Source organism: Rosa rugosa, chromosome 5 (assembly GCF_958449725.1).
Source record: "Rosa rugosa chromosome 5, drRosRugo1.1, whole genome shotgun sequence".
Classification (NCBI taxonomy): domain Eukaryota; kingdom Viridiplantae; phylum Streptophyta; class Magnoliopsida; order Rosales; family Rosaceae; genus Rosa; species Rosa rugosa.
This window is the reverse complement of record NC_084824.1, coordinates 54,566,652-54,583,152: the sequence shown is the minus strand read 5'-3', so window position 1 is coordinate 54,583,152 and position 16,501 is coordinate 54,566,652. Positions and strand designations below refer to the sequence as shown.

Here is a 16,501-nt window from a genome sequence, read left to right as displayed (position 1 = left end):
GTAAAAAGCATCCAATCCAACCCGACCTTGTGATAAAACCCAGATGAGCCAACTTCAAATCACTGCAAAATCCAGCAGCAGAAACCAGAAATCCACACCAGAAGAAAAAAAAAAAAACCCAGAAATTCACATCAAATCCGACGACCCTGTGATTGAAATTTCTGCAATTCTTCGAAACAGTGGACGGCCGCGACAGCAACCTCTGCAGGCATCTCCACCTCATCACAAACACCCTCCCCCTTGTCACTTCTTAAACCCATCAATTCACAAATCAAACACACACCCATCTCAGATTACCAAAAACCCATCAAAAATTTCCAAGCTTTCAACAGACCCAACTCAGATTATTAAAAACCCATCAAGATTATCACATGAAATAAGAAAACAAAAAACCATACCTAAATTTTATGAGCAAAAAAAAAAAAATCACAAACTCACCAACCATACTAATAAAATTCAAAATCAAATCAAATCATGAATGAGTGAACCTCTATAATCAAAAGCAACCTAGCTCAAATCACAAGATGCAGTGAGAATTAGCACCAAATTGGAGCTTGTTTTGCTGAAAATCGAAAAAAAGAAAAAAGAAAAAAGGGTTTTGGGATCGCAAAGGGTGAGGGGGGGGAGAGAGAGATAGAGGCTTCTAGGCATCGCCAGACGACGTGGAGGCTGGGTTTGACTCGTCGGAGACCGCGGAGCATGGTTGTGGTGGAGGTGAGCGCTGTGGTGCTTAGAGACCAGCGGTGCAGGAGAGAGAATTCTAGATTTACTTTCTCTTTCCTTGAACTCTCTCTCATACAGAAACCCAGCAAAATTTGCTTCACAATCTGTTCTCTTCTAATCATTCTCCCGCTTCCCGGTGCATCTTCTGGGCGTCGTCAATGCTGCGCCTACTTACTTGAAGACAAGCGGTGGTGTTTGGGGATGTCTCGCTTCCTGAAGCCGCCGATATGAGTGGAGAGGTGGTGAGTGCCGCTGTCGTTGTTTGGACCCAAAATGAACATTTTGGCCTGACAAGGCATGTGTTGGAGAAATTGAGCCAATGTCAGTGGCTTAAGCTATATATTGTCGACAAGCTCGAAATATATATTTAGAGGCTAAATAAAGCCTACTCTGGAAGCATGGAAGCATGAAAAGTTAACTTTAGCACATTTTCCTACTTCGGCTAGGAGAAACCGAGCTAAACAAGGAAGGAGGGGTGGCAGACTAACCAAATGAAATCGAAATGTGCTGAAACTTTCCAGATCCATTCTAGACAGCCCAAGGATCATTTCTTATCAAGAGTGCAAGAGCTTTTTTTGAGTGGAAGGCCTTCAAACAATCAGCCCAATTTTCTACAGAAGCAAAACTGGAAAACTGGACCTGTAAGAGGTCCAGCAGCATTTTCGGCCCAACCACATGGAATAAAAATCTGAAAATTTGTCAGGATGATGTACACTCATAGTGGAACATTTCATATGAAGAAGTTGAAGGCATATAATGAAGTCTTGTTGGAGAAATAATTAAAGGAATAAAGAGGCAGAAACTGACCTAAAACCAGCTCAATATTCACATGTTCATGTTTCCTACCCACATGAAGAAAGCTAGATGCTTTTCTCTTTTTCCTTGGATATATTTTTCCAACACAATCTCTTTAATAGATCATCACCACTTCCATGTTGCTGCACCTTCATGCTTTGCTTTCATTTCATCTTTTCTCTATCTTTTCCATATTTTACAAGTGAACTTAGATCTACTTTCATTATTTTTCTTCCACTCATCATTTCACTCTTCTTTTTCTTCCCTATATAAACACCTTCTCCTCTCATTCTAACACACACATTCACATTCAACAACAACATCTCTAAGATGATCTAAGTTCTCTCTAGAGCAAACCTCTCTAAGAGCAACTCATCTCCTTCTCTTTCTCTTACCGGTGATCATACTCCTAGTCCTAGTCTTCTCAGAAGCCGACTTTCAGTGCCACCAAACCCTCTGTCAACGTGCTTCGGTCCTAGTCTCCTCGGGAGCCGACGGTAGTGCCGCGACCACAACGGTTACAGAACCAGCCAAGCAAGGGTAACGCCCTAGCAACCCAGCCAAGCTAAAGTCACGCTTTAGCAAGTTCTCTCTACTTCCCGGTGGTTCTCGCTCTGCTCGATCTACAACATCGAGTATCGATTTGGTGACGCAAGAAGATTAGCAAAAGTCCTCACCACGAGGCACAAAGAATCTCACGACGAGGTTGGTGCTCTCCTCGTCCACAATTGCTTGAAAAAAGTCAGGTCAAGGGACACCCCCGACGACCGCACCCGAACGGTGCTGGCACGCCCGCGCAGAAAAGAGACTGTTGACCAGCTGCAACAAAATTGGAGCCAAACAGTCGTAGTCGACGGAGACATGGTTATGGAAGAGGACATGGGTTGGAGTTATTGTGTCGTGATCTAAGGCCGAAGAAGACGTGGTGGAGGAGGGAGGGAAAGGGGGAGAGAGAGAGAGAGAGAGAGAGGAGGAGCTCTCGGGTTTCAGGAAGAGAGATGAGCAAAAGAGTATTAAGGGGTAGTTTGGACATTTCGTCCAAACTGAGAGTCAAAAATTGAACAGTGGACCATGCTTGTCGGTGCCAACTCAGCGTATGACGTCACGATTAGTATCCAGTCCACTTCAGTACTATCCATATAAAACAATGGTGCTTGACAAAATTTCAGCTTCTGAAACGTCATCCTGTATATAATTTGACAAATAATTGGCCCTATTTATGAATTTCCAAGTTGTAAACTGTAGGATAAAATCAGGAACACTAACAAAATTGTTACATGAGAGATCAAGTTCGGTTAATGTTTCCAAGCAATCAAGACTCCTAATGAAATCAGCAGTTGATAAATTACATCCGTTGATTCTGAGTACACGGAGCTTGGGCAGCCCTAGTGAGCCACTGTTATCATGTGAAATGCTTGCTTTTGTAGGAAATGTAACAAGCTTTGAGCATCCACTCACATTTAGGATCTCTAGATTTTGTAACTCATACATGCTGCATGGTAGAGTTGTAAGATTTTCACAGCCATCTAGACACAAATAATAAAGCCCAATGAATTTTCCAATTGACGGATGCAATTCTATAACTGCCTCTTAGATTCAAGTCTGTTAATGAATTCATCATTCCCTTTATTTTTGGAAATGTAACAAGTTTTGAGCATCCACTCACATTTAGAATCTCTAGATTTTGCAACCTGTAAATGTTGAATGGATTTTTACAATCATTTAGATACAACTCATTAAGGCCAATGAGATTTCCAATTGATGACTTAGAAGACTGGTAAATCATTACTTTGATGCTTGAAAGAAGAAGGAAATTATAGTGTAATGTGTACACCTTGTTTGGGTTCAATGTATTTATCAATTACATTAACCTATGTAAATCTTATCGTGTAAAGATAGAGACATATGTTCAACTATGAAGTTACAATTGTTCATCAACATGGTAATGGGAGTAAGAAGGAGGCACTTCTAAGTTCTAATGCAGTAAAAATCAAGATAGATCTTGCCCCTTTCTGCTCCGAATGCAAATATGGATGAAACAACAGTCAAGCAGACTACAAACTGGATGCAACATTTAGATAATATAAATAAGATGACGGCGTAGGTGCTAGAGCTGAGATACTTGACACCGCAATTAATAGGTCTTTAAATTTGGGGTACTCCATTCCTTCAAAATACTTTCTAAATTTACAGAGGAAGAATCAGTTCACTAAAGAATGTGCTATTTTTCAATGTTCTGTAACTTGTAGAATTATGAATGAATAAACATTAATACGTACTGTAATATTTCTGCAACATATTCACGCAAAACCAGCACCCATAAAGACAGTTTGACTACATCCTCTAAGTTAAAAACATGGAAAAGATTCAGGTATTAGAAGATGATTATATATACATACATATTGTAAGTGTTGATGAATACCAATACTTGTGGATGAATATAGTGTATTTGTACTCTTCCTGCAGCAACCTCTAAAGTGGCTCATGCCAATTACCTATCTATGACTGCGCAGACAATCAGACTCATCAACCACCCCACTTGATCACTGCAATGGAATAAATGCAGTCAGACTTTTCAAGAACACACATCAAATTTGCCATCAATCCATGAAGCCCTATACTAAGATCAAAGTTCTTTCCTAACATAACTAGAGCCACTTGCTCATCTTTCTTGAGGTGCCAGTATTGTAACCCCAGATGCCATCCATATATGCTGATTAGTTGATGCAACTACCATTGTGTTAATTCCAAATGTTACTGATCACCACTACGAATTAAAAGCTTAGTAAAACCAACAAATCTCAACCATAGCCCTATAAAAACATATACCTGCAGAATCTGAGAAAAAAGAGGAAAACCAATCCTGAAAAATCTTGCAATTTTGATCAGTTCTCGCATTTTGAAGCTTGAAGTCTAAAGATTGTTTTCAAGTCTCAGCTTCAGAACTCTCTGTCTCCGAAAGAATACATCAGAATGCATGGCATTCTTGTTGGAACTCTGAAGTGGACGGGATACGATTGGTGAATATACATTCTGTTGGCATACTAGGTGAACCACTGTCATTCCATCTTCAGGCTCAAGGGCTTGATTGGTGAAGATCAAGATTTGCTTGCCAATCAAGATTTACTCTGAGGTGGATGCAGATGAAGATGCAGAGTAACCGGGGATGGGAGGCATTGATGATTGCTCCTGCTGCTCTTGTTGATGGTGATAATCGTCGTTGGCTCCATTACGAGGCCTCTTTCGTTGACTCCATGTGACTGATATATATCACTTGTTTTTTCAGCCCACTGACAATAGATCAAACACAATATGATGATGGCAGTGCAGATCAAAAGCAGTAGTCACTGATTTGGAAAGAAACAAATTATGTCTTGGGTGTCATCCATGTTCCATGATCACCCATTCAGCACATATTGAGCTGAAATATAGGTGGCGTTTAGTCAGTCACATGAATCTGGTATTACAGCTACAAAATATTTCCAAATCCCATAAAATTAAAGTTAAACAGAAACCCAGCCACAAAGAGAAGGCTATTGCATAAAGGCTATAACTTTAAGTACCCAAAAAGAGGATTTTGAGCACATACTATATTAGCAATCCTAACCCCTATCAAGCAATCAGGGGACTAGAATATTTCCAAATTCCATTAAAGCTTCACAACATAAATTTCAGAAAGAAAGAATATATTTGAAGTACCCAGAAAGTGATCCGTTCACACTCACTATGGCAATCCTAAATCCCATCAAGCAGTCAAAAGAATACAGTATCTCCAAAATCAATTAAATCATCAACATGTATAATTCGAGAAGTATGAACAACTAGCAGCAAAAAGAAGGTATGCCAGAAAGAAATTTGTGACATACTCACATTGGCAATCCTAAATCCCATCAAGCAATTAAGGACCAAGAATATCAGACAAAGAGTTTTACTTTACCTAATTTAATTTAGAATCAGACACGATTTGTCTCAGTGAAAACATTGCACTTTCAAGTTAGACAAACAAAAACAGCTGCATCAAAGAGATGGTTATGTTATAAAGACTATAACTTCAACTACCCATAAACAGATCAGTCTAACATTGGCAATCCTAAATTCCTTGAAGCAATCAAGATGAGCTAGAATGTCAAATAGAAAATTTTACTATTAATCAATGATTCAATATAGAATTAGGCAAAAAAATTCTCAATGAACTTACCCTATCGAGAAAAAGATTTTTGCCTGTTTGAATTTTGGACAGAACCGACCTAAGCTCCTCCTGAAAAATTACAAACTAACGTAGATAAATGAAGAATGCATAACCAAATTATAATGATAAACAATAATACTAGTAACAGAAAACAGATAGTGCATATAAACACACCTGATTCGACTAACCTTGTGAATTAACCCATCATCTAGAATCGAACTACCCAACTTGTTGAACAACTCACCCAATGCTTCCACCTCATTCACATTAACTGAGAAACATGATCAATTCAATCAAGCTAATAAACAATAAATTACATTTAAAATAAATAAATAAATAACTCCAAATCAAGGAGAAATCAGTTAAGACATAGACAAACATGGGGAGGTGGCAGCGAGGCAAACAACCCTCATCATATTGGGGGAATAATATGATGATGGCAGTGCAGATCAAAAGCAATAGATAATGGGAGTGCAGACTAAAGGAGAACAATAGTTGGCTAGAGTTCTATTTAAATCATAATTCTATTACCAGTAATCACTGCAAGAGCAAAGCCGTGGCTAAAGAAATTGAACCTGTTGTTACCTCGAATAATAATTTCCCTGTCATATATTCTTGACACTAATTTGGCAAAAGAGTGACAATCAGAACACATTCTCCCAGATTCTTCACCACGCGAATTGGCACTTCTTGCCCTGTACCTATAAGCCTAAAAGCTATGGCCACTTTCTCAGTATGTTGACTGAGCAAGAACTCTTTCTCCTTCTCATCAACATCAAGCAGGGCATTGTCCAAATCAGTAAGGTGACCGGCATCTCTGAGTGCTGTTTATTTCTTGCAACATCAACGCAATGTGGCTCTTCTCTGTGCGTGTATCAGTATCACCACCGGAGATAAACTCATGAATCACTCCATTAATTTCAATGGAACTGGATCCGGTACCTTCTGAATAATTGTAGCCTCACTTTTGCAATGTATACCCAATTCCCAGCTGATGCATATATGTTTGATAGAAGCACATGAATACCAGTCCTCTAAGTGGTCAACTTTGATATCTGTTCAGCTGCATATGCTGTCATTTCGATGTTTTTGTGGGTTCAACACACAGCCAAGAGACTACCCTAAATGACATCATTGGGTTCCATTGACATGCACTGTATCGGATCAACAGCTTCTTCCAAGCGCCCTGCTTGGCCAAGTAGATCAACCATGCAACTGTAATGAACGATATGAGGGGAACTGCCGTGGACCGAGCATTGACATGAAAATGTTCCGCCCTTGTTCCAAAAGACCAACATGGCTGCATGCTGTTAGTACTGCCACAAAGACTACTTGATCTGGTTTCACCCCTTGCTTAAGCATGTCATTGAAAAGCTCTAGAGCTCACTCCCCATTTCCTTGCACGGCCATTGCTCCAGTGGCTGTTGTCCAAGCAGAAACATCTCTTCTTGCCATGTTATCAAACACCTTCATTGCACTTTGAGGGTCGCCACATCTAGCAAACATGTGAACTAAAGCTGTCCCAAGCCGCATGTCACAGTTAATTTCATTTTTTTCGATATAAGCATGAGTCCACTTTGCAGATCGAAGAGCTACTAGATATCCGCAGGCAGATGCAGCCTCCACCATGGTCACCCTATCTCCTTTTATTCCCTCACTCGGAATCACCCGGAAAAGTTCAATTGCTTCCCCAAACTTGCTCACTTGGACCAGAGCACCAATCATAGTGTTCCAAGAGACAAGATCAACTCTTTGGCATCTCATTGAACACTTTCCAAGCTGACTTCACATCACCACTTCTTATGAAACAAGAAATCAATGAGTTCCATGACACTACAGTCTTATTCGACATATTGTCAAAAATTATGCAGGTCATCTCTTGTTGACCGCACTTCATGACTTCATGTACATATCAATCATGGCATTACAAATGGTATCCCAACCTTCTAGTCCATTCCTTACAACATAACCATGGCGACACTTTCCAGAGAGAGAATCACTTAGTTGTGCAAAAGCTGAAATTGCAGGTAACCGTGTAGGGTCTTAGGCCCAGTTGTAGCATTTCACCCATGACCGAAACTGCTTCCCTAGCCAGTCCCTGGCACACATAATTTGACAAAATTGTATTGTAAAGAACCAAGTTTTTTTCCACACATTCATCAAAAAGCCGCTGTGCAGCATCAGTAGCTCCACGTTTCATAAACATATCAATGATGTTTATTTGAATTCACCATAAGCATATTACTCTTCAGTCCAGACTCCCCAATGTAAGCACACACCCTCTCACTCAACGAAGCATCCTTCAACTTTGCACAAGCAGAAATGACGCACCCCATAGTCACCGAATTGGGCTTAATCCCGGCAGCCACCCTCTCGAAAACAAAGAAAACAGCTTCCTTTGGCATATTCCTCCAACCATAACCACAAATCAAACAAGTCCACGACACAGTGTTTCTCTCAAGAATTTCATCAAACACCTTCTGGGCATAATCCAAGTCCCACACTCTGCACATAAATGAATCAAAGAATCCCCAATAAACACATCTTCCTCCAAACCCATCTTCACAAGCCACCTATGGAGCTGAGCCCATTAACAGAAAGCCGTAATCTTCGAGCCCAATATCCTCATCACTAAGCCCAGCACTCGAGTAACAACCGCTCATCGGAGAAATGTACATGAACAATACACCCTTTATTTCTTCTTCTCCAAGGAACAAGTGGAAGGCTTTGGAAGGTGCTTCGTTTTGGTTAGTTGGGGTGGCAGAGAGCAGAGGACTCAGCTGAAGCATTGCAGCCATGGCTGATGAGTCCGTTGGCCTATTTGGGGGTGGCAACTTTCTTTCATTCCGCACAAAATGGCATTTCTAACCTTGGTACATTGCCTTTTCTCCATTAAATATTTCTGTTGGTCTGGTTTTCTGTACCAACAGTTTCATATAGTTTCCTACTTTCCATCCATATTGACTCTGTTGAATTACCCCCTTGAATATTTATGTAGTTAAAACCCTTCCAAAAAAACCTCTATATTTATGTTCCACCCAAATTTTATTCTCAGAAGACACAAAATTAAAAGATATTACAGAAGTTTGCAACAAAAGTCCTCATAGAACTTCTTAATTAAACCGAAGTGAATATCAACTAGACAAAATAGTCATTCGAGCGAAGTTTGGTATGTACTTACGCTCCATTGTAACTTGTGAAAGTGGAAAGTGACAAATAAATTAAATTCTGATAAATAAATTACTTTTGTACATCAAAATAAGTAATAGAGAAGCTTCAAGCCTGCAGAATCTTGAGATCATCAAGGAAGAAGCAATGTAATAAGGCCACTTCCTCATGACTATCTTTGATCACAACAATCTCTTTACAAAGCCTGTATATATAACAATTACCCCCAATTTGGATGCATTCTGAAAACTTGTGCTTGAAGTTTACACTTCAGAATGCCATCTACTCTCTGTAATTTTTATTAGTGAAATTGAGATGACATTGGACACATTGGACAAAGAGATGACATTGGACACATGATAAACCAGATTTTCTGTGCAGAGAAATGGTCATTTCTAGAACTTAGTTCTAATGAGCTAACTTTTCAAGATTTTTTGTCAATATGACTAGTAGGATGCCAATCTAATTTCAGAACTTGTTTAGTACACACTACAGAATGTTAGTGAGATTTAACTTTGCAAGGTAACAAGCACCGCTATTGGATGTGAAACAACATCACCTGTCATCACAGCAGCAGCACCATGGTGATAGTAATTTGCTACTTCCTCTGAGTTACAAAACAGGGAAATGAAAAAGACACGTCCCCTTATTTTCTCTTTCATTGGACCTTGAACAAGAAAATTATATCAACTAGAAAGAGAAATGGATGATGAGCAAGGGAAATAGCACATACCTTTACTTCTAGTTTAATTGCAGTCCTCTCAAATTCAGACAGATCAGCATGTACCCGATTTTGCACTGTGAAAACCCTCATGAAACCGCCACATATGATCGCTGCGATGGAATACAGGCAGTTAGACTTTTTCAACAACAAATTAGAAATCAAAATAACGATCAGTTAAAGGAACCGTATATTAAGATCCAAGTGCTAGCTACTGAACGTGTTCTGCTGAATTCTGCTGAATGATTCAAATAATTAATGCTTGCTTGCATGAATCTACAATAGAGGCAAACTCCAAGAAGGAGTAACTACTCACAGTATCAATTCCATCCTTAGAAACTATGAAAACCAATTCCTTATTCCTCAAGAAGGTCAACATCCGCCTGCCACATCACCTTGAAGCAAGATACTGAGCCAAAGCCAGGCTAGAACTTCTGATACCAAAAACTTGTTGTATATGACTTTGATAAAATCATTGGCCATATTTATGAAATTCCAAGTTGTAATCTGTAGATGAAAATTTAATATGCTTGTGGCATGTACATATGCTGGGAAGATTTTGCTTAAAGCGATGCATTTCATATTCCATATGCTTAGTCCATGGACCCATGTGGACAATGCAACATCAGAGAACAACTACAACAATTTTGATACCATGTAGCCAATCTCAGGCGCCAACCAGATCTAAAGCACCATGCCTTTTCATTGATTCCATCTGTCCTCAATATATACAGATTGGCTTCTAAGAAGCAGCCTCATCATAGATTTTTCCAGATAGTACAGCAATTTCTGTCTTATCGATCACCAGAATCAAAGAGTGCATATTCTTTACTGCTTGAAAGTATAAGAATCATATAGTACGATCCTTAGGTACTGAAACATGAGAATGTTTGTCCTCTAGTACATGAATGAAAACAAATGGCACAGAAAAAAACAGGGGAGGAAAAAAACCAAATGTCAACCCTATTAAGCAAAATATCTGCAGTTTTTAGAACAAAGAGAAAACCCAAAATTGGAAAATCTTGAAGTAAGGAAGACTCATAAAAATCTTGATTCTCACACCCTTGAAGTAAAAACAGCAGCATTGTTTCAAGTTGATTTGAACCACTCTAAAAATAAAAAATAAAAAAACACATCTGAATGGAATTTGCTTCCGCTAATGCACCTTAAAATAGACCACGGTTTCTGAATGTAGGATTATGATCAAATAAACCTTAGCACATACTGTTATTCTAAAACTGATTTCTTTTAAGTTACAAAACTGGGAAAAGAACATGACATAATTCTAAGAGTAATACATATATATACTTACATGTTGATTAGTTCTAATGAATAGAAGAGAGCCTGATCTAGCAACAGCCTCTGAAGGGCCTAATTTCACATGCTAATACTCCGAAAACTCTTGTCAATCACCCCACTTGATCTCTGCAATGGAATACAAACAGTCAAGTTTTCCGAAAACACATTAGAAATCAAAATTGGCATTAGTGCATGGAAACCTTAATTTGAAACCAATGTTGTTTCCTGATATAACTATGTACTTTTGCCCCTCTTTCTTAAGGTGCAAGTAACCCTTGCAACCTGGTGAGTTCAGATTAATGCTGTGCTGATTAATAGATGCAATTTACTGAAAATCTAAATTTACTAACTGCCTAGCTAATTCCTATAAATCCAAACCCTCTTATAACCTCATTCCCATAAAAACATCAAATCTGCACAAGTTTAGAACAAAGAGGAAAGCCAAACCTGAAAATAGCAGCTAGTCTCTGAAAGAACATATCTAAGTGCATGGCATTTATTGTTAGAACTCTGGAGTTGAAGGTGAGGTAGACTGTAGATTCGCCAGAGTAAACTGTGAATTGAGAAGAGGATCAAGATTTTCTTGCCTATTAGAAGTCTGGAAGATTTGATCTGATGGATGGTTCCACCACATATCTGAGGCGGAAGCAGATGCAGATGCAGAGTAATCGGGGATGGGAGGCATTGATGGTCGCTCCTCAGGGCAGTGTCGTTTTGAAGGAATTGGTTGCTCCTGCTACTCTCATTGCCATGGAAGCTACTCTCATTGGTTGTGTGATGGTTGCCCGGCAGCGCGTTGTCGTTTTGGAGGAATCACTATTGATGCATCTTCCGGGGTGTGGTGTCGTTTCGGAGGTTCGGAAGACAGAGACAGCCGTGACGACCGAGTTGGCTCTTCTTCATCATCATCTTCAATTAGAAGGCTAGTCATCGGTGGTTGGCATACCAGGTGAACTCCACAGCTCTTCATTTGAGAAGCAGGGTAAAATTGAACTCGACAGTGATAACGCGACCCACCGTTTTGATCCACCTTTCCCTTTATTTCATCACATAATGGAATATAACTTAGCCACATATGGTCTGGCATTGAACCGGGCAACTTGGAATGCCGATCTATGAGTACCCCATTGATGGAAATATCAGCTCGATTGCCAATAAAATTACTAAAAGCTGCCTCAACATAACAAACAGCCAGTCCTATGTTCGCCCAATTCAATTTGCTTGGGATTTCAAAAGAAATTGCACATGTACTGGATGGGTCGTTTTCATTAACAGCAACCTCCTTCGAACAATGGAACCACTTGGGAACCTCACTACCGGATAATAGAAGCCTAAACCGGGTGTTGTGCTGCAATAAAAACGTCAACTATGTCAATACCGCAAGTGTACTTCCAGCAATAGGAATTCAGGTGAGAGACCCCTTATGTGTAAGCGGGTCTCACCCCATATTAATAAGTGTATGCATCATGAAATACTGAATCCATGGCAATTGGCAAAATATTTTGAGAGAGAGATTAAACATACCTGATTATTCAGCAAAATATTTTCCAGATTGTAACTAAATCCATGGCAATTCCACAAGTCCATCTCTAGCATTTTCAAAGACTTGGGCAATATCAAAAATCTCTCCAGTGATTCGCAATTCCACGCATTTACCTCCAATATATTTAGTGGAAGCTCAGGAATCTCTCGAAGTCTCTTGCAACTATACAAGTCAATCCTTGGCAAGTTGACAAATTTGCTAAGTGTAGGAACACTAACAAAATTGTTATTTGAGAGATCAAGTTCGGTTAATGTTTTGAAGCAGTCAAGACTCCCAATGAAATCAGCAGATGATAAATTACATCCTTTGATTTTGAGTACACGTAGCTTGGGAAGCGCTAGCGAGCCACTGTCACGATCATGTGAAATACTTGCTTTTGTTTGAAATGTAACAAGATTTGAGCATCTACTCACATTTAGGATCTCTAGATTTTGTAACTCATTGCATGGTATTGTTGTAAGATTTTTACAATCTGCTAGATCCAACTCTTTCAAGTTGGGGATTCCACTGAAGTTTGGGAGTTCTGTTAGGGATTCACAACCCCTTAAATTCATATATGTTAGCCTTGGAAAATTCTGCATGGCAAAAGAAAAAGGAAAAGATCAACCAAGTGGAGACAGTAATTTACAACACAGTTATCTAGTACTTATTTTTCAATTAAAAAAGTCTTGAAATAAAATGAATTATTTGACTAAAGTACCTTACGTCCCTCCCATAGTCGTGTGATTCTGCGGCTGTCAGGAATATTGAGTTTTACATGTTTGTTTGCATGAAAATCAGATGGAAAAGATTGCAACGGACTAGCAGGCCAATCAAGCCACCTCAACTGGTTGGAGAGATAATCAATGTCTCCAGAAAAGGATTCATATTTCAGGTATTCGCCCATAGAAATATATCTAAGCTTCTTCATCTCTGAGAAACTTTTAGCATTCAAAGATATTGAAGATAATCCCCATGGGGCCTGAATGCCTATAACCTTATTTGTTCCCTACAGTAAAAGAAAGCAAGCTTATTAACCTAGCCACATTTTATGGTTGCAATTTCTATTCTGACCCCAAAAAAAATATAAAAAAATAAAAACAATTTCTATTGGAAGCACAAGTACTGTTTCAATACAGTTTTCCTTAAGGTCTCAATAAGAAATTATATTCAATATAACATGTTTTCCGAATTGAAAAACGCAAAATATCATTAAAATAATTACTGTATTATTTGTTAGAACGTGGTTGACATCATCTTTACTCCACACTCTGCTGCGTTCCCCCGGTTCATTAGGTGACTCTTGATATACTATATCTTTACCCATTTCTTCTATCAAGTCATGCATCCAAATCCTACCACCCTTGAAAGTCTCACAATCAATTCTTATTAAAGCCTTTTCTTGGAGTTGTGCAATACCAGTCACTGATTTGAGGTCATAGCAAGCTTCTAGTATTGGTTTCACATCATCTACATGCTCACCCTTAAAGAAACAAGCAATATCAAGAAAATATCCTTTTAAATGTACTCCTAGAGCATCATAACTTATTTTGAGCACATTTCTTATCTCGATGTGGGGATCTTCTCCTTTACAACCATATAATGTAGCTTCCCACTCCTCTTTGCTTCTACGAAATAGATGAGAGCCTAAAACTATCAAAGCCAATGGAAGGCCCTGGGCATAGTGTATAGCACATTGGGCAAGTTCCAGATAATCATCTGGAGGTCCATTTCTTCTAAACGCATTCAAGCTAAACAACTCCAAAGCTAGATCACTATCTAACATTTTGACGTCATATACTTCATCAACTTGATGACCAGTTAGACAACGTTTATCTCTTGTTGTTATGAGAATTCTACTGCCCGGACCAAAACAATCAGGGGACGGAACTAAGTTCTGTAATTGGCTAGAATGACTCACGTCATCAAGGATTAACAGAACTTTTTTATGTCGCATCCTTGTCTTTATAAAACTGACTCCTTCATCAACACTAGTCACCTTCAAAGTTGGGTCCCTTAAAATATGAAACAAAAGTGTCTCTTGCAGTTGGGCTAGGCCTTTTGATCTAACATCTGTCAAGAAACAGCAAGATTCAAACTTATGGCGAATTGAATTAAACACACCTTTCGCAATTGTGGTCTTTCCTATTCCACCAGGCCCCCATATGCCTACCATGCGAACAATATTGTCCTTGGTATGTAAAAGTTTGTTGACATCTTGTCTACAAGACTCTATTCCAATTGGATGTGCAGCTACTTGCAACTCACATGAAGGGTTTACTACTCGGGCGGACAACTCCACAACAATGTCGTTGATAAATTTACCCTCATACCTATGAATTTAAAAGCATATATACGAAATCAAATACTTCAAAAATATATTTAATTAAATAGCTAGTGGAGGGTTTAAAGACATACTCGCCATCCTTGAAAGGCCATCCAGACAAATCTGCTGCTTCCTTAAGAGCTGCCTTCCATTGGCCCATGCTATCCTTGTATTTGCATTGATCAAGTGTAGCAAATGCGTCACCAAAAACACCACTTTGGTGTCGAACATCTGAGGGATCCACCTTGTAGAAAACAGCTCTAACCTCCTGCCCTTTGGAGTTTCTGCATTCAAGTATCTTGACCAGTTCATCTAAGCACCACCTTGAGGAACCATAATTTTGAGAGAAGACGACGATTGAAACTCTGGACTCCTCAATTGCTTTGAGGAGCTCTTGTGATATGTCTTCTCCTCTTCTGAGCTTATCATCTCTGAAGGTCTCAATTCCCCTTTGACACAAAGCGTTGTACAAATGATCCGTAAAGGTAAAGCGCGTGTCCTCGCCTCGAAAACTCAGGAAGACTTGGTATGTGTAATGAATCCGGTGATCAGTAGAAGATAGTGGGAGAGAAGGAAATGAAGAAGTGGCTGCTGCTTCATTGGTCAGAGAAGCCATATTCTGCTTGCTTTGCTTTGCTCGATCTTTTGAATGTTGCCTTCCTATATGTATATTGATCTGCCTTCCTAGAGCGCTTTTGAATTGTATATGGTTAATTTCTTCCCTTCTTAGTGCCTGCCTGCCTTGCAATTTCTCTTTTACCGAAACTAGCAGTCTAGCACTCACGAGGCAGCTTCTGCTTTCCCTTTTTCTTATTCGATCACTTGAACTTGGAAGACTGTTTTTTGTTTTTGTTTTTTCATAGGTGATAATTTTGGCCCCGGCCGTTTCCTGAACATATTTAATAAAACCAGTCGGTAATGTGAACATTAGGTGATCAGGCGCACTAGCCAAGAAGCTTCTTCTTTCACTTTTCCTGTGGAGGAGATTGCATTTATTATCAATCTCAGCGTTTTAGCTTCCTTAGAAGACTTGGAACTTCTTGGATTATTGCTTGACGAGTTGACGTACGCAAAGAAATTATGTACCGAGTTGATGTGAGTGTGTATGATTTAATTTGAAGTACGTTGGGGTTACTTGATTGGCTGCTACTTTGCTAGTCAATGGGTCAATAGCATAGGTACTATAGAAAATAGGCAATGAAAGAGATTGCATTGTCGATCAAATGACATCTTCTTTATTTATTTAATTTTTTTTTTTAAGTTTTCTTATAGAAAATTGGCAATGAAAGAGATTGCATCGACGATAAAATCAGCATTTTTTTTTTAAACTGCTTATAGACAATTGGCAATGAAAACGATTGCATTTTCGATCAAATCGCCATCTTCTCTTTTTTTTTATTTTAAGTTTTTAATTCATAGGACATTCACAATGAAAGAAATTGCATTGTCGATCAAATTGCCATCTTCTCTTTTTTTTTTTTTTTGAGGACAACAGAAGACTGATCCATTGATGTAAAATCATGACGACCTCACTCGGTCAAGCATGAAGGGTACAAACCACCCCTCATATTACAATGCATGCTCATCAGAGAAACTGAAACTCAAAGAAAATCCAAAAAAACTAAAATCCAAAACGAAAACTACCAGCAAAAGCAATAAACTAAAAAAAGCAAGAACCCTACATCTTCTAGCGTGTGACACCTCTTTGATCCCTTTGACACCTAAGACCCTTGTGGTGTACGTCGCTAAGACCAAACA

At 39.1% G+C, this 16,501-nt stretch overlaps 2 protein-coding genes and 1 pseudogene across 2 annotated transcripts in view; all 3 read right to left on the bottom strand.

Moving 5' to 3' along the window:
• Window positions 1-16,501, bottom strand: part of LOC133710642 (homocysteine S-methyltransferase 3-like) — a 94,196-nt gene that overhangs the window by 48,008 nt on the left and 29,687 nt on the right. The window lies entirely within an intron of this gene.
• LOC133707988 (pentatricopeptide repeat-containing protein At3g22690-like) lies at window positions 6,235-8,730 on the bottom strand (annotated as a pseudogene).
• LOC133707987 (disease resistance protein RUN1-like) lies at window positions 8,752-15,626 on the bottom strand. Its single transcript, XM_062133442.1, has 7 exons — window positions 14,836-15,626; window positions 13,643-14,750; window positions 13,139-13,426; window positions 12,420-13,013; window positions 11,343-12,243; window positions 10,909-11,021; window positions 8,752-9,709 (listed from the first exon to the last, which is right to left on the bottom strand). Exons 1-5 carry the CDS (start codon window positions 15,357-15,359, stop codon window positions 11,659-11,661), a joined length of 3,099 nt encoding a protein of 1,032 aa, XP_061989426.1. The 5' UTR covers window positions 15,360-15,626; the 3' UTR covers window positions 8,752-9,709; window positions 10,909-11,021; window positions 11,343-11,658.